The sequence below is a fragment of the Oenanthe melanoleuca genome, chromosome 3 (assembly GCF_029582105.1).
Source record: "Oenanthe melanoleuca isolate GR-GAL-2019-014 chromosome 3, OMel1.0, whole genome shotgun sequence".
Lineage (NCBI taxonomy): Eukaryota > Metazoa > Chordata > Aves > Passeriformes > Muscicapidae > Oenanthe > Oenanthe melanoleuca.
The window spans coordinates 19,071,048-19,095,409 of record NC_079336.1 but is presented as its reverse complement, the minus strand read 5'-3'; the positions used below and the strand labels follow the sequence as shown (position 1 = coordinate 19,095,409).

Genomic DNA, 24,362 nt, shown 5'->3' with positions numbered 1-24,362 from the left:
CTGTTCTGACCTCAGGCACCTGGCACACCATCATCGGTCATCGATGGAAGGGGAGGCTGTCAAACAAAGGGCACTGCACTGTTTGGGGAGAATAACTGGTGATGCTCTCTCTTCAGCCATCAGCACATATCCTAGCTCAGTGTTTTGGGGTATTTGGCTACTTTTCTGACAGAAGCAGATGCTTTTTCCCAGTTTCACATTAGAAGAAAAAACAGGAACATGGATTATTTCCTCATAAACAACACAGAGAAGCTGAAAATACAACTTTTCTTGTAGGCAGTTTGTTTTGGGTTTTTTTTATCTTTATGACCTGAAAATGCACATGCTCCTCAAAATTTTGCTCAGAGAGTTAATATATACAAGTCACCTTTTCTGTGGAAGGCTATAGTGAAAACAACTGAAGTATGACACAGCCCAAATACAACGTTAAAACCCAAAACCCTGCTCACAGCAAGGTGTGTGCTCAGGGATGTCTTTGCCAGCTGGCACCTAAAAACTGGGTCTGGGTTCAGAGGCAAAACCTTCCTTGTTCACCTGTAATTCAAATGGCTGAACTAAAACATTTCAGATATTTCAGATGGCTGGTTTTCACTGGGAAGCAGCCTATTTTGTGAAAGCTAAATACAAATAAGCAGAAGTCTGAGCAACCGACAGCTCAAATTTGCACATAGCCAGCACCATGCTCTCCAAGCACACCTGAAGAGCACTTTGTATGTACTCATTTATTACATAAAATAAAAAATACAAATGCATTTAAATCTCTAGGATCCATTAGTTTTAAATTTGCCTTACCAGTGGAGTTTTTTCATCAAAGTCGATGGTTATAGTCAAGTACTGCCTCTTAAAGAGCTCCCCTTGGTGCAGTGGCAACACAGGTCTTGGGCAGGATTTAGTTATGTGCAAACAGGTACCTGGTATTATTATGGAAAGTTCGAGATACCTGGGGTGGGCAGATTTGTATATGTTGGCAGATACAGCACAGGGATTACAGGGGACCCTTGTGGAGCAACAGCTGAAGGGCAGAAGTGTGACTGTCTCTAGTCCCTAGCATGGCCCTGAGCTCTTCACCAGTGGCAGGGAGGAGCCACCTTGGGGAGCTGGTGCTCCCTGGGCAGTGCTGGGTGCCCCTGAGCTGGATGCAGCCAGGTATGCACAGGCATCTTGGGGATGCTACTGCACCTAAAGTGATGCTGGGCCTAAAGGGAGTCCAGCTGCATTTAGTCCCAACTGTAAGCCAGAGCTATCAAAATGCTGCCTCCTGTCAAAAATGAGGATGCTGTGTTCTCTCCACCCCTCCGACACACTCAAACACCATGGTGTCAAGAACAGGTAAAGCAAATAAACAGCCATTGTGCAAGAGAAAACCTGCAATATCCAAACCACAACTGGGAACAGGAGGTTTCAGCTAACCCTTTTTACTGCATCAAGAAACTAAATGAAGGCCCAGGTTCAGCCAAATACACATGGAAGATATTTTTACATTAATTCACAAATATGTATCACTTCAACACCATCTGAAATTTCCAAGTTGCCTGCTGTGGGGAAAAAAAAAAAAAAAAAAAAAAAAAAAAAAAAAGAAAAAAAAAAGAAAGGAAAAAAAAGTTAATATCAAGGAAGTCCTGAAAGCTGTTTTTTCCTGATGACAACAGGCAACATTCCAGGAAATTATTTTTGTTGATCTCTAAATAAAAATTTCATGTCACGAGTGAGGAAAAAATAATTTTATACCTAACCACTAAATGACCTTATATCATATTTCATTTTTTAAGGAATCAGTTCAACTCTGTTTTCATCTTTCAGTTAGTGAGTTTTTTCATATATTTATGAACAATTAATTGCCTCCATATGAAAAAAGGTAAAATTATTACTAGTTTCATTTTCATAATGACTATATGAATACTTCTTTGCTATTGCTCAATATCATCAATTCTGTATTATCTTCTGACTTTCCACTTTATTTGTTATCCTTTAATCACTTTTTTTTCCAGTTGGAATATTTAAACTACTCTTAAAATTTCTAGTTTAAGGACACCAAAGATATTGAAAATTTACTGTTTGGTCTGCAATCTTCCCTCTTTCTCCACTCTCTTTTGTGGAATATATATAAATGCTTGGGAAGAGACACAAGTGAATTTTTCTAAAAGGTTTATGGTGTATAGATTGAAACAGATTTGTGTTAAAACAGTACATGAAAAAATCTATCAAAAAAGAATATCAGAAAATCCTCTAGGTCAAACTACACAGGATTAATAGCTACAGCCAAAGAAACAGTAGTACTGGACAGTTAGAGTAAATTTTCATGGATACAGTTTTTAAGAAAAATGCATCAGTAAGATATTATGGAACAGTATTTCAGAGTCTCTATTATTCCTTTATAAAGGGGACATCTTGCATGCACATACATTGCTCTTTTTTCGGTAATCTTCTTGCAAATCTCTCAGATGAGATTTCACCAGTGGTAGTGATTACAAGTGCTGGACATATTTATGAAGGGAGGACAAGGCTGGAGGATTTTATGTTTTGCTCTGAAAAAATAAAAACAACTAATGATCACATTGAGGTCTTTCAGAAGAGAATTCACATGGGGACAGCCTGGCTGCCAAGAATACTTTGCTGCTTGTGCTCTAAAAAATTTTATTCCATTAGTCAAGAGAAACACAGCTTTCATGGCAAATTTCAGTGACAATAGTGAGTAAGATACTTCTTGAGGGTAACTTGGATCAGCCCAATGAAAGATGTAGAAAAAGAGAGAAAAATTTAATTCATCATTATGTTGAATTATGCAACTGAAGTTAATAGCACTTAACTTCAGATAAATTTCTTTCAGTAAATGTCTTCTTGGGTTTTGCTTTTTTGGTTTTTTTTTAATATAAGTTACCCTATTTTATGGGCAATCTTTTTCCAAGTAAAGAACAATCCAAATGTATCCTGGCAGCTACCTTATATTTGCTGAGCCTTTTCTATACATTTTTATATCTCAAGATACAGAGTAAGCAATAGTGATGTCTGTTTACCTATAGTCCATGCAATTTTATCTTGTACTCATGAAAACATTAAAGTCTGTCAATCTTGCATGATGCAGTTCCTAAAATGAGTGATACCGCAGGAAAGGGAATTTATGAAGTTTGTTCCTGCCCCTTACATATAACCAGAACAAGACAACCAAAACAGTCATCCTCTGTATTGCCCTCTTAGGATCTCTCCAGTGTTACTTTCTGACACTTTCATCTATATTCTTTACCATTTGTCTTCTTTCCTTCTGGTGCCAAGCAGTACCACATGCTTTCCTAAACCCCTCCATAATAATCTCCATTTTTTTCCAACATTAACCTGGGTTTGCTCCTGTGTCAGTTCACCCTCCAGCTCATAGACTGCAACATGAAGTGCAGGAAAACTCAAATGTTAACAAGGTGCTCCTAGAGCACTAAAGGTTCTAGCAGTGAAGCAAAATGTTAGATTTCATTTCCAGGCTGTAATCAGAATGCAAGGCTTTACACATTCTTGGGATTCTCAGGTATTGCACTACTTTGCTAAGCTTCAGTGTCCATGTTTGAGTAACAAATAGACATTTGTCAGGACATTTGAAACAAAATTCCATCCAATTAGGAAGCATACCACAAACTTTTTAAAATAATGGAGTGCAATTTAAAGAAATTAACAAATGCAGAGAAAACATTCTATTAAAGGAAGTTCAGAAAATGCATTTGTATCTTTCTTAAACAAGCGAAAAGAAAAATGTATTACATTACTCAGGGGTGCAACTAAACAGAAGATTACTCACAAACATGCCAGGAAAGCTCCTGAAAGAGAATGCCATCTGAATGTGATATGCTTCTATAGGATAAACTTCTCCATTTTATTGATCAAAGCATTATTCTACAGCCTAGAATACACTGAGCTTCTCAGCTTTGTATTTTGCTTTTTCTGCATAATTTTTAGAACAGCAATTCATGACAATTCTGAAAAGTAAAAAGAAATAGAAAAATCCCAGAAAATTGATCACTGACACTGATTTGACCTGACACTACTTAGCAAAGTAAGTGTGCTGCATAACTTATCCACAACTAAGAGTACTGGAGAGACTACTCTAAATCAGAAACACAGTACATGTTAAAAATAATAATATATCAGATGAGACATTATCTAGGGAATGCAGAATACTATAAAGTACCATAAAATGAAAAAGGTATTTCATTATACAATAATTAGGGTGGGGGACGGGACGACAATAAATACATGTAAAAAAAGATAATTCAAAATGAAACAATATAAAGAACATTAACTGCACTATAAATTACCTCAAAACTGAACATGCATTACTATATTAGGTATTTTACTGGTACTCATATTTTCACTAATTTCTGTCACCTTTAACAAATTATTTTAGCTGTAGAGAAACATTAATAGAGGGGAAAAGAGAAAAAAACTCTGGGAGGCATCCAAAATTAATCTACCAGTTTTTATTTTAAAAGAAAAATAACAACTTCAAAATATTTAATTTACTATTTAGATCTGTTATAATACTTTGGTCCTCTATTTCCTTACTTTCAAAGGTCACAATGTGCTTTTGAATTCATAAAGTAATGCATAACTTTCTAAATCTTGCTGCAGCTGAAACCTTGCAGTGTAGATAGCTCAAATTTCCATGAGAAAGGTTAGTTCAATATAAGAATGCATCATTTTACTAAAGTAGATGAGACTGAAAAGTAACATAGAAACAATTTTTCCCTTAGAAACATCATGTTAAAATTTTGAGGAGTATATTATAAATTATCACTTAAGAAAACTGTTATCAAATTAGTTGCCATCTATATTATAATAAAAGTACATTATATCATAACTAATTGCATTCTTTTTCACCTTCATAAAAAGTAATTTCTTCTCAAAGACCTCACTTGCTATATTCACCTCTTGCATAATAAATAAAAGCTGACATATATGGAGATGGGAGACATTAAGAATCCAATGCAATTCAGGACTGGCAACAAAAGTAATGCTGCATTCTCATTTGAACTGCAGCCTTTTTTGCATATAATGCTATAAACTGCAGGACCTTGTGACAAAATTACTCTGATCTACAAATTGTAGTAAACTGGAGTTTCAATAAACTGTCATGAAGGAGCCATGCCTAAGCTACATGTAACATTTTGATTTCTCAGTCTACTAAAACTGAAGGGAAGAAAAGAGCATTCCAGTTTATTCATTTGAATTCAAGAAAGGAAAGGAGTAAATTTAAATTTCTGTTAAGTTACCAGGAAAAAAATAATTTACACTAGTAATTTATACTATATATTGAAGTTGTAATTTATACTAGATATTGAAGTTACTCTCTTAAATACAATAATTTATCTAGCTCTGAAAACTAATTTTGGACTTTTGTGGTATGAATATAAGTTATAATGGCTATTCCTAAGTGACAGTATTTGTAAACAGACCCTCAAATTAGTGAGATCAAAATCTCAGACTCAAATAAAAATAAATTTGTCATGTATACAATGCATAACATGAACACTTAACAATAATATTTTTTCAATTTCTTACCTTTAAGTAAAACGTAATTGCAAAGAAAATCCCAAAATAGCCAAAAACCAGGCCAGATGCTAGATAACAAAGCCATAAGTTGCCATCAAAGAAAAGATCAGTTTCATGTCCTGCTGCCAAAAACGGCTGGAAACATCAGAGGGGCTTGAACTCTCCTCCAGAGGGAAGGTGAAGCTCTTGTCATTCTTATCAATGGGAGCCCATCATCTACCCAGCTGGAGGATATTAATACTTCTCACTGATACGCAGCATCTTCTCTCTGTGATGGTCTTTGTAGCACAAATTTAAAAAAAACACACATTCTTAGGTCTATGTGTTATAATTTCCTCTACATTGTATTATCATGAGGAAGCCTGGCTAAGAATTGAAACAGTTTTTTCAAGACATTTGGTTGTACTTTTCCATTTCCTTTTCTAGCAGTAAAAGAAGGCCCAGATTCTTCTTGCAGGATTTGAAATGCTGCAGGACCAAGAGAAGTGAATCAAGGGGATAAAAGCAAGCATTGTCCTTCCTTCTGCTCATCAGAGAAGATAATTGTTATCAAACTATAAAACTAAAGAATATATTGGTTCATTTAAGTGAAATCTGCTGTTGCACAGAGGATAAAGGTGGCCTTAAACTGATGCTCTTTGGAAAGAATTTCACTGCATGAATGAAGCAAAAGTGTTGTCTTTTATCTTACTTGACTCTGCTTAGACAAATTCAAGAGTATAAGAGTGTTTATATCCCAATGACTTATTAAGTCATAAACCAATAAGAATGTGGAAGATCTTCTGGGGTTTATTTAGAGTATACAAAATAAAAGGTGCAGTAACTACTTGAGATTCTTTCACTTACTGTCTACTATTCAGGGGGAAAAAGAGGTTAAAAAGTAACCTCCCACTTGTGGTGACTGAAGCTATTCGTTCAGTGCTATTTTTATAGGCTACTTGTGAAACTAGAAGGCAGACATGAAAGCTGAGAAGTTTGTTCTACTCCTCAATGCCAGAAAAGCATGGAATAGTACAATAGTATACTTCTGTATTCCTGCAGCTGCATGAGCTCTAAACCCACCACTTGAGAATGAAATGGTTTGGACAAAGTTTCCTTTAAGGGTAACTTGGTTATTTGCATCATTAATAATATTGTGTCTGTTTTCTGTGAAAAGTCACCAGCTTTTCCAGTTGTAAAACTAGGAGAATTGGTGGAGACTTTGGTGATATTTTATGATATGCAATTTGCATAACATTATTAAGGTGTTTAAGTTTCACAATACAAGCCATACCATTGAAAAGCAAAGAATCACAGAAGACTTATTCAGTTGACATCCAGTGCACAAAAATAAATTTCATTAAGAAAATCAACATTTTTTTCAAAAATTTGCATGCTAAGGGAAATTAGATTCCAGACAAGCCTAAACAATTAATTTGCATTCTCACTTCAGGGATTACTGAAAATACAGTACCACCTAAATTAAAGAGAAAGATAATAAAAATAGTTTCGAACTGTTTTTCTCAGTACTGACCTGCTGCCTTTCCAGGACCACACAGAGGAGTTGTTTCTTCTGAAAGGCAGCACACCACAGGCTGAACACTGCTCAAGCAGCCTTCCAGCTTCCAAGATGAAATACATATCAGAGACCCTAACTGACCACTATACTTGAGTTCAATTTCTCCCTAAATCTGTGTCTTAGGTTTATGCTTTCCTAACTGCTTTCAAAGTCATCATCAAGATTTAACCTTTACATTTTCTAGAATAAACTTTGAAATGCAACAACTTTTGTATTCAGAATGAGATCAGGTCAATCTGACAACACTAAGATGCTCTTCTTTCTTCTGATGTAACAAATTTACTTTTTAAAGAGATTAAGATGGAAGATGTAAAATTGAGAGAAGAATTTTGCATGGAGGAGAAGCTATGAAGGACCCAAGATGGGGAGCTATAGATAGACAGAAAGCTCTGGCATATGCTTTAGCTCTTTCTACTATTTATGCAAAGTGTGAATCTCTAAATTACTGATTTTTGTCTTGTTGGATTTATGCATTTGGTCATATTTTTGATATGTTCCACTACTGACCATTTATCTACACACAGTGGTTGCAGCATCTCCTGAAGAAAACAGACACTGATTCCCCTTGTGAGATAAAAAGCCTTTATCTATGGTATACCTCATGTATTTCTGCCAACTGCTGGTGTATACTACATTTACTATCAAAAGTAGAAAATCTTTTTACATCACAGGAATATATGCTCATAAAGTCACAAAAAATTTAGATGGCCTAAGGCCAATGCCATTTTGGAAGTTATTTGCTGTTCATTTTCAAAACTGGCAAGGACAAAGAAACATGACAAATATGGAATGAAAATGCATGGAAGATAAGCAAATTTTATGCACAAAAGGAGTATTCAAGAGAATACAGTGAGAAACAGATAAAAGCAAAGTGAGACCAAATATATATGCATGCGTGGAAACACTGATTGAGAAATCTAACTGCAGTGATTTCCATCCTCTCATCATAACTGAGCGTGTACTAAATGAATAAACTGCTACTTGACATTTTCTAAATAAATATCATGGGAAGAGTACTTATTTTACTTTAATGAATCATTTTGGCCTCTCCAACAGAAAGTAGTTGTGATGAACTATAATTTGTTCCAGGAAATATAGTCCTATAATGGAGATAGATATGGACTGAAATATGAGGAGTTGTGTTCTCCAACAACTCTACTTTAAAAGAGATTCTGATTCATCCATGCCCACTTCTACTTATATTTGATCATAGCTGTTGACATACTGTATCTGCCATGCTGAGAGCTATTTCTCTACTAGAGGTAAGAAAGCCATATGGCTTGTGGATGACTATGAATTTTTGCAAGGCAAACTGAACTAATATGTGTATAATTTTTTCTTTCCTGTAGCTATTCAAACAAAACTACCCATTTACCAAACAGAACATTTTCAGTTCAATGGGATATTTTGGCCCATGTAATACATTTCTAAGAACTGAAAATCTTTTTAAAATATAATCACAGTTGATGGGCTAACACTAACTTTCTGCATTAGTGGTCCTCTCATTCACCATGCATGGTTAGATATAAACAAATTCACTGTACTGATTAAGTGAAGCAGCAAATAAGACTTGTCTTTTTCATGGAGTAGAACCAAAACAGCTGTTTTTGTTTGACTGACGCAGATTCAAGGGCCCCCAATGGTATACCTCATAAAAAATCAGCAGGTTATTTGAGGGGTTATGTTCTTTTTATTACTAAAACTTCTCATAGGATTATCATAGTTATACAAGGAAATTGCTTGACTATGTGTAATTAAAAAAGGGAAAAAAGTTATTGCCAAAGACAGTCATAAAATAACATTTTACCATCCTTGTTAAGGCACAAAAAAACCATGCCAATAATTACTCCAAAATCCACAATTTATCCAGGCTGAAATTCAGCCATTCAGACTGCATCTACAAATATTTCCTATTAGAACATCTGCTGTCAAAAACCCTTTCATAACTGTGACACGATAGGTGGACCAGGACAGGCAATATTCAGGGCAGCTTGCAGAGGGTACCCTCTGGGCAGAATGCTGCTTGATGTTCAGACACAGTGGAAACTGGACATGCAAGCTTTCCTCAGGAACAGGTATGAATCCCTCTACTCAGGGATATGTTTCTTCTATCACACGTACCAATTACTATTGAAATAACTTCTTTCATGTCTTGGAATTCATTTAGAATATAACTTTTAGTTTGCCACAATGGACCTTGAAATTTCTGTCTTGCTCTGGTAATTTTTGTTCCAACAACTTGGCATTGCCAACAGTATTACTATTTGTGGAATCTTGCCATACACAAATGTGAAATCCCAATCCCATTAAGTCATTATGATTATTATCATTGATACAGCAAGTCTTGGATTTTACTGTGGTTTTGTGTGTTACATAGACAAAACACATTCTCCTCAACACCTCTGTCAATGTTTGCAGATTGTTAAATGCTTGTTTAAAGCATTTCTGACTTCACTCTAAGTATAATTTCAATTTGCACCAGGAATTTAAACTAATTTCAGAGGAATTGGAAATTTTAAAAAGTTACTAGAGGCATGCCCTACACAGTTCTAGTGCAAACTAGATATATGATTAACTAAATGCAAATAGCATTTTATAGTACTAAAATGTAAAGTTAAAAAAAAAAAATCTAAAATAAAATCAACACAAATCCTAGATTTTGGTTCATGTATTACTGAACAATGGCATAATAAATGCATTCTTTAACTTAGGAATATTATGTCAGATCACACAGGGTCTGCCTCGAGCACTCAGAATTAAATCTCCAATGTATAACATTGTAATTCATAAAACTATTAAACACTGTCTGAGTCCATTTTAACCACATAACACACATTTTGAAAAGCATGCAAAATGATGGGGGAAGAACCTTTGAAACTTAAATTATATGATCTGCTTAGCATTGTAGAAATAGCTACACACAGTAAAATTAAAACTTGTAGTTCTGAAAGAAAGTGTTTTGTGCAAACCATCTGGAAATGACTTAAAAGTATTGCTATATTGCTGAAAGCAAAGAAATATAAAACTCCTACTATTCCTATTTTACCTTTTTTTTCCAGATACAACACAAAGATGGAAATGCAATGAATCAGAGATGTGAACAGCTGATACCTCAAATACACGTGCATTATAAAATATTACCATCCATTCTCTGCTCTACCCTCAAGCTGCTTTTTAAAACGTCCAGTACCATCAGTATGGCTCCCTTGACACATGCCACAGTAGAAAATATTCAGTTACTAAGACTCCACATGAGATTTCTCCATCATCTGTACTTGGATCTGCAGTCGGTCACACTGAGGTGACCATTCTCGCAGGATGCCCGCTTGCAGTCATCTACTACCTAAATGGCTAGAGGTATCCAGTGTTTCAAATTTTCTTAGTGCTGCGCTTATGTTGCTACTGTGAAGCGGAGAAATATAGTTACAAAACAGTCCAGCGCTAAGAAGGGCATATGCTTTCATAGCTGTGATCCTGGGCTCACACCACCTAAGGTGACAGGAGCACTTGGTCCCCTTCGCAGGGCTTTAATTTGGAAGAGATTCAAGCATCACCTGCTCCCAGGGCACTCTAAGCCTGTGCAAGAATGTGCCGTAACGAAGCAAAATTGGAAACAAACAACAGTAGGTTGTCGCCGTAAATTAGAACCCTTTAAGTCAGAGGGAAGTTGAGGCCGAAGCACTTATATATGGATTTATGGCTAAACGCCAAGCTGTACGGCACCGGCACCACTGTTAGAACTGGGACAGCAGCCGCGGCAGGAATTGGGTTACGAAGGCGACAGAAAGCGGGGCCGTAAAAGAAAGCCCGTTTTCTGCACTTCCCGCCGGCTGGAAGGGGCTCCCCTGCCTCGACCCGACCCACGCCGGCCCCACAGCACCGGGTCGGGTCGGGTCGGGCCGGACCGGCGGAGACCGCCCGCCCCGACGGTGGCGGCCGCCGGAGGTTTGCCGGCTCCGCGCCGGGACGCGAGGCGGGCTGGGGCGCGCTGCGCTCTCATCATGACGCTGGATAATTATTTTATTTCTCTTGCAGACGGTGTTTCAAAGGACCGCGGAGGCGCTCAGCCAACGCGCCCGCGAACGCCGCCCTCTGCGCGGCTAGAGCCGCCCGAGATCGCCCCGGTGACCGAGCGCAGCGCAGCAGATGCGCCCCGCAGCCACCCCCGCGCTCCGGGTGCGCGCCCGCGGGCGCTCCAGGCGCGCCGAGCCCTGCGCACCCGCGGCGTGGCGGGGCGGGGAGCGCGGAGCCGGGCGGGGAGCGTGCGGGACTCACCTGCCGCCCCCCGCCTCGGGTGCCAGGCTGCTGCCCCCCGCTCCTGGGGGCCGGCCGGCCCTCCGGAGGACTGGGACAAGCACGGCGGAGCAGCGCGGCCCCTCCGACGTACCCGCACCCTCTCCGGCGCGGCACGGCGGCCGGGAAGAGAAAGGGGGGAGCGGTGCCCCCGGCTCCTCTTCGCGGGGCAGCCCCAGAATCACGCGCTGCCAAAATTCATATCGCCCCGGCACTGCGGCCCCGCGCGCAGCATCCCGCTCCCCGGCGCTCCCTCCGGCCAGAGCGGCCACACGGAGGGTGCCAGCCCGCGGCCGCCCCGCTCAGCACCGGGCGCTCCGCCGCGCAGCCGTCCTGCCCGGGCTGCACGGAGCCGAGACCCCGCCGGGGCCGGGACGCACCGGGGATGGGGATGACACCACCACCGACGGCGCGGCTGGCGAGCCCTCGCCCCGCTGCCAGCCGCCCGTCCCCGACGGTGCGGTCCCCGCGGCACCGGCGCCCGCCCGTTCCCTCCGCCGCTCCTGCGGAGGCGCCCCGCGCGCAGCCCGGCGCGCTGTCGCCCCGACGGCGGCCCCTTTCCTCTCCCCCTCCGTTACATCGCTCACCTCCCCTCCCTCCCTACCTTTTTCAGCGCTGACATTCTAGAGCATTATTAACGCGGCGGGTGCGGGTGCGGGTGCGGCGGGTCGGGACTGAGGAGGCGCCGGGAGCGGAGCAGCGGCGCGCGCCCAGCGTCCCCCGGCGCCGCTCACCCGCCGGGGCCGCCGCGCGCCGCTCCCCTCGCGCCCCGCGCGCACCCCCGCCCTCGCTCCCGCGCGCGCGGCAGCGGCGCCCCCGCCGGCTCTGCGCAGCCGCGCGCCCCCTGCCGGAGCCCGCGGGCATGGCGCCTGCTGCGGCGGGGCGGGAGGGGGCGGGGCCAACCGCAGCGCCCTAACGCGGTTCCGCCAATGGCGGCGCTCAGCGCCTTGAGCGACAGGCGCGGCGACCAACAGGAAGGAGAGCGGGCGCGGGGCCGTGCGGGGTGTCTCGGAGGGGCCGCGGGGCCATGGCCGGGAGCAGGAGGAACGGTGAGGCCGCGCTGTGAGGGGCGGAGGGCGGTCGGTCCCGCCGTGCTGCTCCGGGGGCTGGTGACGGAGGGCGCCGGGGGGCGGCGGTGACGGCCCTGGGCGCGGCTGCCCTCAGCCGAGCTGTGCTCCGGCCCGGGCGCACCGCTGCCGCGGGACTCGCTTGTTCCGCTCCTCGGCGCCCTTCCCGCGGGGGAAGCGGTGAGGAGCTGGGCGAGCCCGGCAGCGGGGTGGCGAGGAGACAAAAGTGGCCTCGTTGGAGCCTGCCGGGCCACGGGCGGTGCTCTGGGTGCGCGGGCTGCGGGGCCGAGCCATCCCCAGCTGCTGTCCGGCCCTGCGGCTCGGAGGGACCGGGGCGCGTTCTGCTGCCGCCAGTTCCTGCCTGGCCTGGGGAGAGAGTAAATAACATTTACTCCTCTAATCATAAAGTCTTTTAAGATGAAACCTTCTTTCCTCAGCATGCACATACACGCGTACTTACTTATTGTTAGTGACCATCTGCTTTCTCTTATTCAACGTGAGTCAGATCACTTATGAAATGACTGTGGTACTGTGCTTGCGAAGAATAAAATAAAAGCCTTCTACTATCCAAGCACAGCTTCAGTCAGTTCCGTTTGTCTAAATGTTTTATAAGGCACGGCATTAGAAAACACAATAATCAAAATACAGGTGTTCTGTAAGTAATATGTCGTTCTTAAGGAGTGTCGCGTGGAGCAGAGCTGTGTTCGAGCTGAGTGCTTCCCTCCTGTGCCTGGCTTTTGCGTTTTCAGACAGTTCCAGCATCCTGAAGTACTGGAATACTTCATGCAAGGATAACGTTTGAGAGTGAAACTGATCAGTACGAGTTAATGTTTAAGCTATTTGCAACTAGAGATCGTTTGGAGGAGGTATAAATACACAGTAGTGTTCTCTGTGGTTTAGATGCAGATTCGTTATGAGAAAAGGAGAAGGAGTAACTGTTTTGCTTTTGTGCTTTGGGGATGTGAATTACAAATTGATGTTTTTCTGGAAGAAAGTGAATTAGGAAGAGTGAGTTCATGCACTTGTGAATGAATGCATGGCTCTAGAGCTGAGAATAGGGGAACTGAATTCGAAAGCTCTCAAATAGTTTAAAACTGAAGGTCACATAAAGAGCTACTTGTTTTGGTAGTGTGTCAGAGAAAGCTAAAACGATCATACTGAGTGTCTGACTTTACTGTGTAAAGTTGAAAATCATTCATGTTTTATTTAGCCAATCTAAGGAGCGATGACTTAATATTGGGAAGAAAATACAGAGAAATACAAGGATGTCACATGTTCCTCTGGGAGGAAATAACAAAACTGGAAGAGTTTAGAACCTCATCTGATCTGCTTCTGCAGCCCATAGCATACATGAATACTGTTGACTTTCTACTGTGAAACTATATGTATTTTTGAAAAGACAGATGTCCTATAAAAGAGCTGAGAAGGAATGCTTAGCTGCTTCTCTTTAAGGTTAGCTTTGCTCTTTTTTGTCAGATTATGTTGAAAATGCTGAAGACAGATTTTTTGTCTGCATTACAAGTGAACAGTAAAGCTTTTTATTTTGTCTGGAACTGGGAAGAAATATAGAATACATGGCATGGTCAACAGCTTGTAGGTCATGAGTCTAATTGTCAATGAAGAGAATCTAAATAGTAAAAATCCAGTGGAGCAGGTAAGTGAAATGGACTTTGCCATGAAAGGGTGCAACAGAAGTAATTGAGAAAGTGGTGTTTTGGTTTTTTGTTTTTTGTTTTTGTTTTTTTTTTTAGTTTTGTGGGGCCTTTTGTTTTTTACTTGCTCTTGTACCAGTGATTCATGACAGAGCTAGAGGTACTACCACTGTCATCCTGTGTGTTATCAACAAGGTATTGATCCTGTCTGGGACAGCTGAAACTCCTAATTTGTTGCTCTTAAACCTTGACAATTGCATCTTGAAAGCTTTGGTCATTGTTCTTGAAAGTTTGTGCCCCCCCAAAACAACACAGGGTTGTATAGAGTGTGATGTTCCAGCTTCTGAAGGGCAGAGTTAAGGTGTTGATGCAGGTGCAGTGTACATTTTTTATTATAATTACTAGTAAAAAGTGATAGAAAAGTTATGCTTTACAGGGGATGATCTTGTGGGACAACAGAAGACTTCTATTGGAGAGATTAAACTGGAAAGCAAATGTAGACACCTGATAGACATCAGTGACAAATGGTTTTAAATAGCGAATATTGCTTCAAGGAGTGCTGCGTTAATCTCTCAGGTGACTTGGGGCAGGATTATAATGGGTGTTGAAATGAGATTGCAGTTCATTTGGTTTGGGGCTTTTTGTTTTGCTGGTTTTTTTTAAAAGGCCATATCACATAATAAACATAATTCTTGCAGAAAAGTACACCATTTCTTTCCTTTTTCTAGTTTCAGACAAGCACTGATTGTTAGAGATCCTGAGGTTATTCAAATCCTTCTCTTATTTTTGTTTTTCCAACTCAACATAATTTTTTGGTGAATACTTTGATGTTTTACTGGGAAAAAAGATGCTTTTTTTTTTTTTTTTTTTTTTTTTAAGTGCGTCTGTTTTCTTTCATCATACACGTTTACCAGTAAGGGAAATATTAATTGCAAATGGAGTTTGATGCCTGCATTGTTTTTTTATTCTGTGAGAAGTATATCTTGCTCCCCCTAAAATTTATTACAGCTTACCAAGATGTAAATGCTATTTGGATTGTAGTTGGCTAAATTACAAATAGCTGGGGTTTTTGTGATTAAATGTAGAAATTACATTCAAGTAAGTGTACTTGACTCTGCCTTTTATGGAAACCTTATATGGAAGACGAAAAAAAAAAGGTTTTTGTTGCTGACCTTGGTGTTGTGCCTGGATGAGAAATGTAGTCAAGGAGAAAGACCAACAAGGTAGTGAAAGAAGCAGAAATGATACAATGGCTTTCTCTTTAGAAAGTCTGCAAGGGGAGCACGTGCTCACAGAGCCTGACATGATGTGGTCTTTAGAGTTCTGTGTTTTGTGTGGGTGGCTGTTCAGGGTTTTGGGGTTTTTTTCAGCAGATGGAGTGTGTTAGTGTAGGGTTGGTTTGTTCTTAGGAAGTTGGAGCAATTCTTATGTACTCTGCATTGAGATACGATGGTCCACAAGTGGTAGATGGGACTGTTTAAACTTGCTGGGGCGTATTTAGGAGCAGGTGTATGAACCTGTGTTATTTAGTAAAAATGGTGGAGGTGGTGCTGTGTGCCATTAAGGTGTCTGTAGTTACCTTTTTAAACATTCAGTGTGTAACACCTTTCACTCAACACTAGGTTTGCTCTTGTAAAATAGATTTCTGGAATCTAACATCTCAGAGCAAAGCCACTCACATACTCACCTGCTACTGGGATGAGGGAAAGAATCAGAAAAGGAAAATTGAGAAAACTCACTTGGTTGAGACAAAGACGGTTTAATAGGTAAACCGAAATCCACACAAGCAAAGCAAAAGAAGGAATTCATTCACCACTTCCATGGGCTGGTATGTGTTTGGCCTTCCCCAGAAAAGCAGCACTCCAGTACTTGTAATGGTGACTTGGGAAGACAGACACCATCACTCTGAGCATTCCCCAATTCCTCCTTTCCCCCAGCTTTATATGCTGAGCATGTCAACATATGGTTTGGGATATCCCTTGAGTCAGCTGCTCCAGGTGGTGGGTTCCCCCCACCCAATCCCTTGTGTACTTTCAGCCTTCAGCTGTGGAGCGTGGAACAGAAAGGGCCCTAAGACTGCTCAGCAGTAATGAAAACATCCTTATATTATCAGTCTATTTTCAGCACAAATCCAAAACACAACCCCATACCAGCTACTGTGAGGAATATTAACTCCATCCCAGCTAAAACCAGCACAGATTGTTATGGCAATATGTGGCTTCTTATGTTTTCTGTTGTGTTTAGTTCAAAAGTTTGAAAACTGTTCTCAAGAAGTTTGGATTTCTATGGGTTGCCTAATGACTTAAATTAAAACTCCATATATGTCTAGACAGCAAATAAAAATTTAACTGCATTGGAACTTTCAGAACTATTTGTGGTGTTTGTGTAATACTGATTTCTGTTATATGTATATATAGGGATGCTTGCAGGAGTTGTTTGGTATTGTTATAATCAAATATTGAAATCACTGCAAAGGGTAATATATTTACTCTTTGAAGAAAGCTATATAGAAATTCAATTAAATTTATATTTTTTTATAATATGACATTATGAAGATTCCTTGTGAATAATTAATGCACAATCTTTTTGGACTTTTTTTTGTGCTCAATGATACTACACCTGCCATACAAGGTATACTTGCTTCTTCTCCTCATGTGAAACTGTCTGTTTAAAATTTGAAATTTTTTTCTCTTCGGTAATCTGAACTCAAAATGAGCTGTGTTTTTTTTGTGTTCTGCTTTTTGATTTTTACTCTTTTCAGCTAGTTTGATATCTGTTTTCCATATTACTGCTATCATTTACCATAACATTTAACTTTAGCCCATGTGTGGTATAGTTCAATCTTCACTTTTACCCATATGCTCTTTGCATCCAGATTTAGGCTGAACAAGATTTAAACTTTCTGAAACTTTACACCTGTGTTGGCAGCAGATTGGTCTCAGTGAGCAGTGGTAAGTGAACAGCCTTCCCCCTTCCCTCACCCAAATATGTCCAGAAGAGAGAGGAAGCAAGCCTCATAGAATTACAGAATACACTGAGTTGGAAGGGAGCACCAGAATCATTGGAGTCCAGTTCCTGTCCCTGCACAGCACCATCCCCTAGAATCACACCATGTGCTCTAGAGCACTTCTTGAGCTCTGTCAGGCTTGGTGCTGTGACCACTTCCCTGGGAGCCTGTTCTAGTGTCCAAACACCCTCTGGGTGAAGAACCTTTTCCTGATATCCAACCTAAACCTCCCCTGACGCAGCTTCAGGTCCTGTCAGTGTCACCACAGAGCAGAGATCAGGGTCTGCCCCTCCTCTTCCCCTCACAAGAAGCTGTGACTGCAGTGAGGTCTCCCCTCAATCTCCTCCAGGCTGAAGAGAACACGTAGCCTCAGCTGCTGCTCACAGGGCTTCCCCTCAAGCCCCTTCACCATCTATGTAAGTCTCTTTTGGATACTGTCTCACTGCTGTGTGCTGCTTTCTTATATTGTAGCACTCAAAACTGCATGCAGGATTTGAGATTGGGGGACGATCCCCTCCCTCACCCAGCTGTGCCTGATGCCCTCCAGAACACACGAGGCCCTTCTGGCTGCCAGAGCACTGCTGGCAGTCTTGTGCAACTCTGGTTTACAGTTGGTTCAACTCAGTGGCCAGAATTATGATTATTAATAATATTCACCAAAGTTGAGCTTTAGTAAGAGTGTATGAAGTATCTTTGGATGTGCCAAGTAAGAAAAAGATAATGGTGCAGTATGAGATAGATACTTTTAAATTTTGCAGAAGATAGTATGCACAAATTGAAACAGTGAAGATGTTCTGTTTTCCCTGGACTGCAGTAGCAATAGACATTTTGCAGGGTTTTAAGGCAGTGGCAGGGTTCTTATGAGCAGTGGAGCAAAATCCTGGTGTTCTCGTTGTTAGGTAGCTTCATATCATCTTTGTCATGTCAAATTTTTTAGATGTCTAGGAGCTTGTGGCTGCAATTAAGGTGGCCTGCTGACAGATCTCTGAAACCTTTGTTGAGACAGGATGGCACGATCTATTAGTCAGATTTTTGTTGAACTACACAGTCATGTAGAATTTGCTGACAGATGTAACACCAGTCTTACTGATTTGAAACTGCAATGTGACAGAGACTGTACTTGGTCTAGCTGAATAAGTTTCTTTTAAGCTAAGAAGAGAAAATAAATGTTGGCTTTTTCTATCAATAAGTTACTGTTTTGTATCTGCAATTGCTATGAACTATGAACTATGTTGGTCAGTCTCTCTCTGTAATAACTCTCCTTTTGTAATAACTGCTTAATTTAGGTGAATACATAGATACGAGGTGTTTAATAACTATATTCTTTTTCTTTCCTACCTTTCAGTCCTACTGATATGTGCCATATGCTTAAATAACTTCAGCTGTTCAAAAGTTGTCTCACTGACCAGAGAATTCTATATTACTGAGCTTTAGATTAAAAAGTGGGTTTCCATGTGCTGTAAAAAGTATTACTAAGTAAAAAGATAAATGGAGATGTATTTTCTCAACTACTACCTTAGAGCTTCTGCTCTAAGGATTATTAACTGGATTATTTTTTTCCACTGTGGTTCTCGAACCTGTAATAAAGAATAAGACAGGTGTAAAATTAGGGCGATTAGCATCTGATTTTTTTTGTCTAATAGAATGTTGAAGACTAATAGATGCTGTTTCAGTGGGAATGATGTCAGTGGTCTTGACACAAACCTTGATATTGTGAAGTTACTATTATGCACTAGATATAAAATGATAGCAGTTGCATTTCTTGTGCAGCTCCCTGTGACATTTTGGTTAACAACCAGACTGAGATGCAGCTGATACCTAGTAGTTCAAGCACAGAATTCATGTGACCTTAGATATAACTAAATCCTTCCATTATTTCATTCCCAAATAGTACATGTGGGTTCTTTTCACCATTACATATGTAATAATATCTTTAGCAGTTAAAACCATCTGTTATGTCTAATGTCAGTGAGACCAATTGTAAACTTGCAAAGAGAACCATTCTCACCTTGTGTAGACATCCTGTGAAGAACTGTACAAATTTTTCCCTTTAAGATATCACTAAAGTTTTGTGAGTCTTGTAGAACTAAAAGATTGTCTAAGGAGTTAGTCAAGTTTAAAAGAATCAGTTTGTGACATCAGCATTTCACCATGGTGTTTCTACTCAGTCTCAGTTTTAGAGTTTTGTAGTTCAAAAAACAAAGCCAGCAAAACTTTACAACAACCAAGCAACTCACCGTAGCTTGTGGGAGAAATGGGATGAACAGTCTTTGTTCAAAAAATATGCTTTCTTCATGAAGGAAGATAGTTAAAAGTAAGGTGTATGAGGCTAAGAGACTGCTTTCCAGGCCAAAAGAGACTTCAGAATCACGGTTTCTAACCTGTATGGAGATCTCCAATGGGAAACATATTCCTTTATAATGCAGGATTCCTTTACCTAGTAAGGAGAGGAGGAAAAAGGCCCAATGCTGAAAACAGTCAAGTTTTTCAAGTCTAAATAGCAAACATGGTATATGTGTATGTATGCCAAAGGCAATTAGGCACTGGGAAAAAACCCAAATATGAGCAATGGAGTTCCTCTAGAATATTTTGAAGTATTGAATAATACTGAGATTTAAGTTTTTGGGTCTCAGTGTAGATAGGTGTGTAAAATTACTTCTCCCAGTCATTCAGACAAGATGGAGTAGTACATTTTCTGTCCTTAAGATGCAAGTGAATTCTATCCTGAAATATGAAGCTGAAAATTTACTTGGTGTCTTCCTCAGGAAAGCCTGTAATAAAATAGCAGTGCTGTTTGGAAGGAAGGACTATAAATTCATAGATAGATGCGATTGAGTCTGAAGTATGAAAACTGAAGATGTAGTCAATGATCTGCAGAATGGCCTCCTGTATGACTAAATACAAGATCTTGTAAGCTGTTAGCTTCTGTGTTTGTGTACAAGTGCCTCTTGAAAGAGACAGTCAGCTTCAGCCTGAATTTTCTGCTGCAGATCTTGCAGCCCTTGCTTTTTTATCCTTTTTTTATCCTTTAGCTACTGTTGTAAGAGCCTGTTACCATAGCTTCGCCTGCAGGATGAGGACTGCTTGCAGACTGGGAACACAAAGCTAAATACTGTACCCGTTCCTGTGTACATAAAACTGTACTTTGATCACAGCTAGGTTTCTGCATATTTCACTGTATTTTGCCCCAGTTGGAAAGATCAATTTTGTTATTCCCATGATGTTGCTATAGTGCTTTGCTTTGGTTTGTATGCACTATCCATGGTAAAATGGAAATACATCACTCTTGGCAAAACTGACCTTGCTGGTAGCAAGAAAATCACATTTTCTTTTTCATTGTCCTGACTTGAACAACAGCATCCCACCTTAGATGTTAGATACACCTTTTAGATGATCTGAACTGTCAAGCTACACAGAATGTAATTGCATGTCACTGCATTGTTCTTTTACTCGTATTCCTGCATAGCTTGAATGTCCTTGGTAAAAATGAGGGGGAGTGGGAGAACGATACCCTCTTCAGGTGCCATTGAATGTTTTGTAGTGGTTTATTACTCTCTTCCTTGATTTTAATCTTTTGGTAGTTGCTGAACTGGTATCCCAAATGTGGGAATCTTCTCTGCAGCTAAGTGATCCCTATTCAGAGGATTTTGAAGTTAATGACTAAATAGCTATTAGTTTCCCTCAGGACTAGAATATGTTGTGCACATACATAAGCTCTCTTGACTTAATTCAAGCCTTTGGTCTTTGCCATTTCTAGCAATGGTAAGGGGTCTTAGAGGTTTCAGTGGTTCTTTTTTGTTTTGCTTGTGCCCTTTTGGCTGTGGGGCTTGATGACTGGAGGTTTTGGGGTTTTTTCTGATGTTAGTATGTGTATGTGTGTGTGTGTGGCTTTTGCTTTATTGGGAAGTTTAGGTCAAGGTTAATAAATTTAATTATCCTTGGAGGTTCTGTGTATTGATTTCCATTTACTCTAACAGGGGTCTGTACTCAGTGCACCATCATCTCTGCTGAGTATATCTTGGGCACCCAGAGGCTCGTTGGCAGAATTGGTGTCTTGTGTACATGAGGTCTCTGGAGCAATGTCTAATCTGCAGGCAAAACAAGGTACCCCATCAGGCATCATAACTTCAGACTGAATTTTGCCCTGGTGGCTGAAGTGCAAACTGAATGCCTTTGTGAGGCTTGCAGAGTCATGACCCAAGAATCACTGTATTAGGGCAAATAAACACAGAGCAAAGACCTTTGTTAATCACTTTAGCCAGCTGAGCAACTCCTTTCAGAAAGAATCCAGAAGATTCAAACTATGAAACTGTCCTGAATGGTTAAAGGAAAAGTAGGCTTTGCAGAGAATAGTTCAAAGGAATGAACAGCTCCTGGACTGAAGTTATCATCAGTCTCCCACCTGCTCTCTGTTAAGAATAGCAGTCTAGCTAACATTTTCTTTCTGTAGCAGTCTCTTAAAATGCTTTTTACATTGTGTTGCTCTGGGTCCTGATAAACACAGTCTTCTCTCTTTCAAAAGTCACTCTTTTTCAGGTGGTTCCCTTGAGGATCTCTGGTCAAGAGTATCCAGCCATGATTAGGGAAGAGGAGATAATTGATTCAATGGGATTGTTATACCAACTAGGCAAGGCCTTCTGCAGTTTGCTCTAGTTGATCCTGCTCTGAGTTTTGGGATTAGACTGGGTGATGTCTGGAGGTCCCTTCCAACTTTAACAGTTCTGTGATTTTTATGATCATGTAGTAAAGTAACTGTCCTGTCCTGACCTTCATAGGAGTTTTGGTACTTGCATGATAAAAGACTCTTCAAGGACTTAAATTCGTTTGAATATTGGAGAGTAATTCTTCAGTAACAGAGATGAACTGAACATTTTAATGAAGCCTTGTCCATATGTTCTGCATGAGGATTATCATTCTGTCTGCTCTTTCCGTCCTTTTCCATTCTGCTGTACTATCTTTCCTTCTGCTGTAGCAGAAATAGCATATTAGCACATCTTGCACATGGGATGGTTTCAGAAGAAGTTCCTGATTCTTCTGTTTTTGGAAAGCTTCTGTTTGTAGGAGAGACAAAGAGAACAAGTAGGACAACTTGCAAGCTTCAGAGTTCAGTGCTCCCAGTGCCACTTTGCTCCTGCTGCCCAACTTTGACTTAAATAGGCAGGAGGCAACCAAATGAGAAATGTGGGGTTACTTGCTGTATGGATGACAAGTAACCAAAAGTATGTGGCAAGCATTTTCCTCAGAAATGTTTTTGAGGAAGCTGTCACTGCACTGAAACGTTCCTGATATTGTTCAGAAATTAATTTGTTTAGTTCTTCAGCATACTTTTGTTACAGTCTCTAGTCCTGAGTTTTAAGTCATGCTAAGTCCTATTTCCAGCCCCAGAATGTTCATAAATCTGCAGTGCTATGTCAATGTGTTTGTGGGTAATCTGCTTATGTAGGTCATATGAATTCAGTCAAGGTGTCAATTTAATACATAGGTGCCAAAAGTGCATTTATTTGAAGGAGGCTCCTTACTGTTCCTGCAAAATTAGTAGTAGAAAGATCATGGATGTTCACAATTTGTATCAGTAGCCAGCATGTGTTCTGTGTTGTATTTCTTGGAGTTACACTTTGCTTTCTTTATGTAATGTCAAACTGTAGAGACCAGGTGCTTTTTCAGTTTTCTGATGTATTTGTAATTCACTATTTGCAGACGGATTGTCAAGAATTAGCCATGGTACTAGTTTCGTACCTATTGCAGCTTGTTCTTATGTCTGAAAATACTGGCTCCTTTTTGTCACTTAGGAGTTCCTGGAAAGTCAAGTGTTATGATATTTCTTCAGCTCATTGCGCAGTAGGAATATTTTAATAGCGCGTCATGTTGTCAGCTGGAAAGCGATTTTTTTATTTTCTTTTAAAATTAAATGAAAACCTTAGATCAGAATCAAAAGACCACATGAACCTCTACAGTTCTCCATTAGTTATCTTGACAGGAAAACATAATCAAGAAACAACCATGTGGTTACTAAATTGGTTATACTATGGCTATGGTGAGAGTAAGTCTTACTGCGTTTTGAATCTCTTAGGTAAGATACATTTATGATAGTGGGTATTTTTGCTTGAATTTCCTTTATTGCTAATTTTTTGTTAAGAGGTAATTATTTTTAAGTGTCTGAGCAGTCCTCACCAAATGGACTGATCTCTGATGCTGAATAGTACCAGAGACTACTAGGTTAGTACCAGATTAGGGAGAGGTTTTCAGTAGGCTAGAACTGCTCTGTAGCATCAGGAAGACCATTCTCCTGTGGGTGAGCCAATGTTTGTGGATATCACAAGATACCCCTTTTTCAAGTGATTGCAGCAATAAAACCCTCTGGAAAGAGCTTCCTTTGTCACCTGAAAAATGTTTTGGTGGCTCAGTTCTGAGACTGTTAACTGCAAAGCAGAGTACTGCTTTGGAGCATGTAAAGCTGCTGAGGATGGCAGAATGAGTATTCCTCAGAGCCTAATTTATTTGTTCACTTATACTGAGGATCACTTTGTTCAAAAGGTTTTGGGCTGCAGGCAGATTTTATTTTTTTTTAAATTTAGACTAGAATATACTTAGGATTCCAAATAGTTCAAAAAAAGTCAGTCAGTTTTTTCAGCACTCTGGCAATCTAGGGATACTAACCAAATCCGCAGATTACACAGATACAAAACTGGGAAGAGCTGTTGGCTCCCTCTAGGGCAGGGAGGCCCTGCAGAGAGACCTCAGCAGATCTTAGGGCTGGGCAGTCACCAACCATAGGAAGTTTAACAAGAGCTGGATTCTGCCCCTGGCATGGGGCAGCCCTGTCTGTACAGAATGGAGAATGAGATTCTAGAAAGCAGTGCCATGGAAAGGGACCGGGGGTGCTGGTCAATGGCAAGTTGAACATGAGCCAGCAGTGCCCTGGCAACCAGGAGGGCAAACCCTGTCCTGGGGGACATCAGGCACAGCATGGCCAGCTGGGCAAGGGAGGGATTGTCCTGCTCTGCTCTGAGCTGGGGCAGCTTCACTCAAGTGCTGGGGGCAGTTTTGGACACTACAATATAAGAAAGATGTTAAACTATTAGAGAGTATCCAAAAGACACCTGCAAAGATGGTGAAGGGGCTTGAGGGGAAGCCCTGTGAGGAGCAGCTGAGGGGGCTTGGTCTGTTCAGCCTGGAGGAGACTGAAGGGAAACCTCACTGCAGTTACACCTTCTTTCTTATGAGGGGAAGAAGACAGGCAGACCCTGATGTGA

The 24,362-nt window shown here is 40.8% G+C and overlaps 2 protein-coding genes across 7 annotated transcripts in view; one reads left to right on the top strand and one right to left on the bottom strand.

Moving 5' to 3' along the window:
* The window catches only part of DLGAP2 (DLG associated protein 2), a 440,625-nt gene extending 428,479 nt beyond the window's left edge, over positions 1 to 12,146 (bottom strand). For 3 of the 5 annotated variants that reach the window (XM_056488336.1, XM_056488337.1, XM_056488341.1), the window contains exon 1: positions 11,988 to 12,142. In XM_056488336.1, the coding sequence (XP_056344311.1) occupies positions 11,988 to 12,005 (18 nt within the window). In that variant the 5' untranslated portion in view covers positions 12,006 to 12,142. Of the gene's footprint in view, positions 1 to 11,987 lie in introns of all 5 variants that reach the window. The other 2 variants (XM_056488339.1, XM_056488340.1) reach the window with 1 other exon arrangement.
* Positions 12,147 to 12,356: 210 nt separating this feature from the next.
* ERICH1 (glutamate rich 1) overlaps positions 12,357 to 24,362 on the top strand; it is a 90,328-nt gene continuing 78,322 nt past the window's right edge. For both annotated transcript variants that reach the window (XM_056486741.1, XM_056486742.1), the window contains exon 1: positions 12,357 to 12,432. In XM_056486741.1, coding sequence (XP_056342716.1) covers positions 12,411 to 12,432 — 22 coding nt within the window. In that variant the 5' untranslated portion in view covers positions 12,357 to 12,410. The remainder of the gene's footprint in view (positions 12,433 to 24,362) is intronic.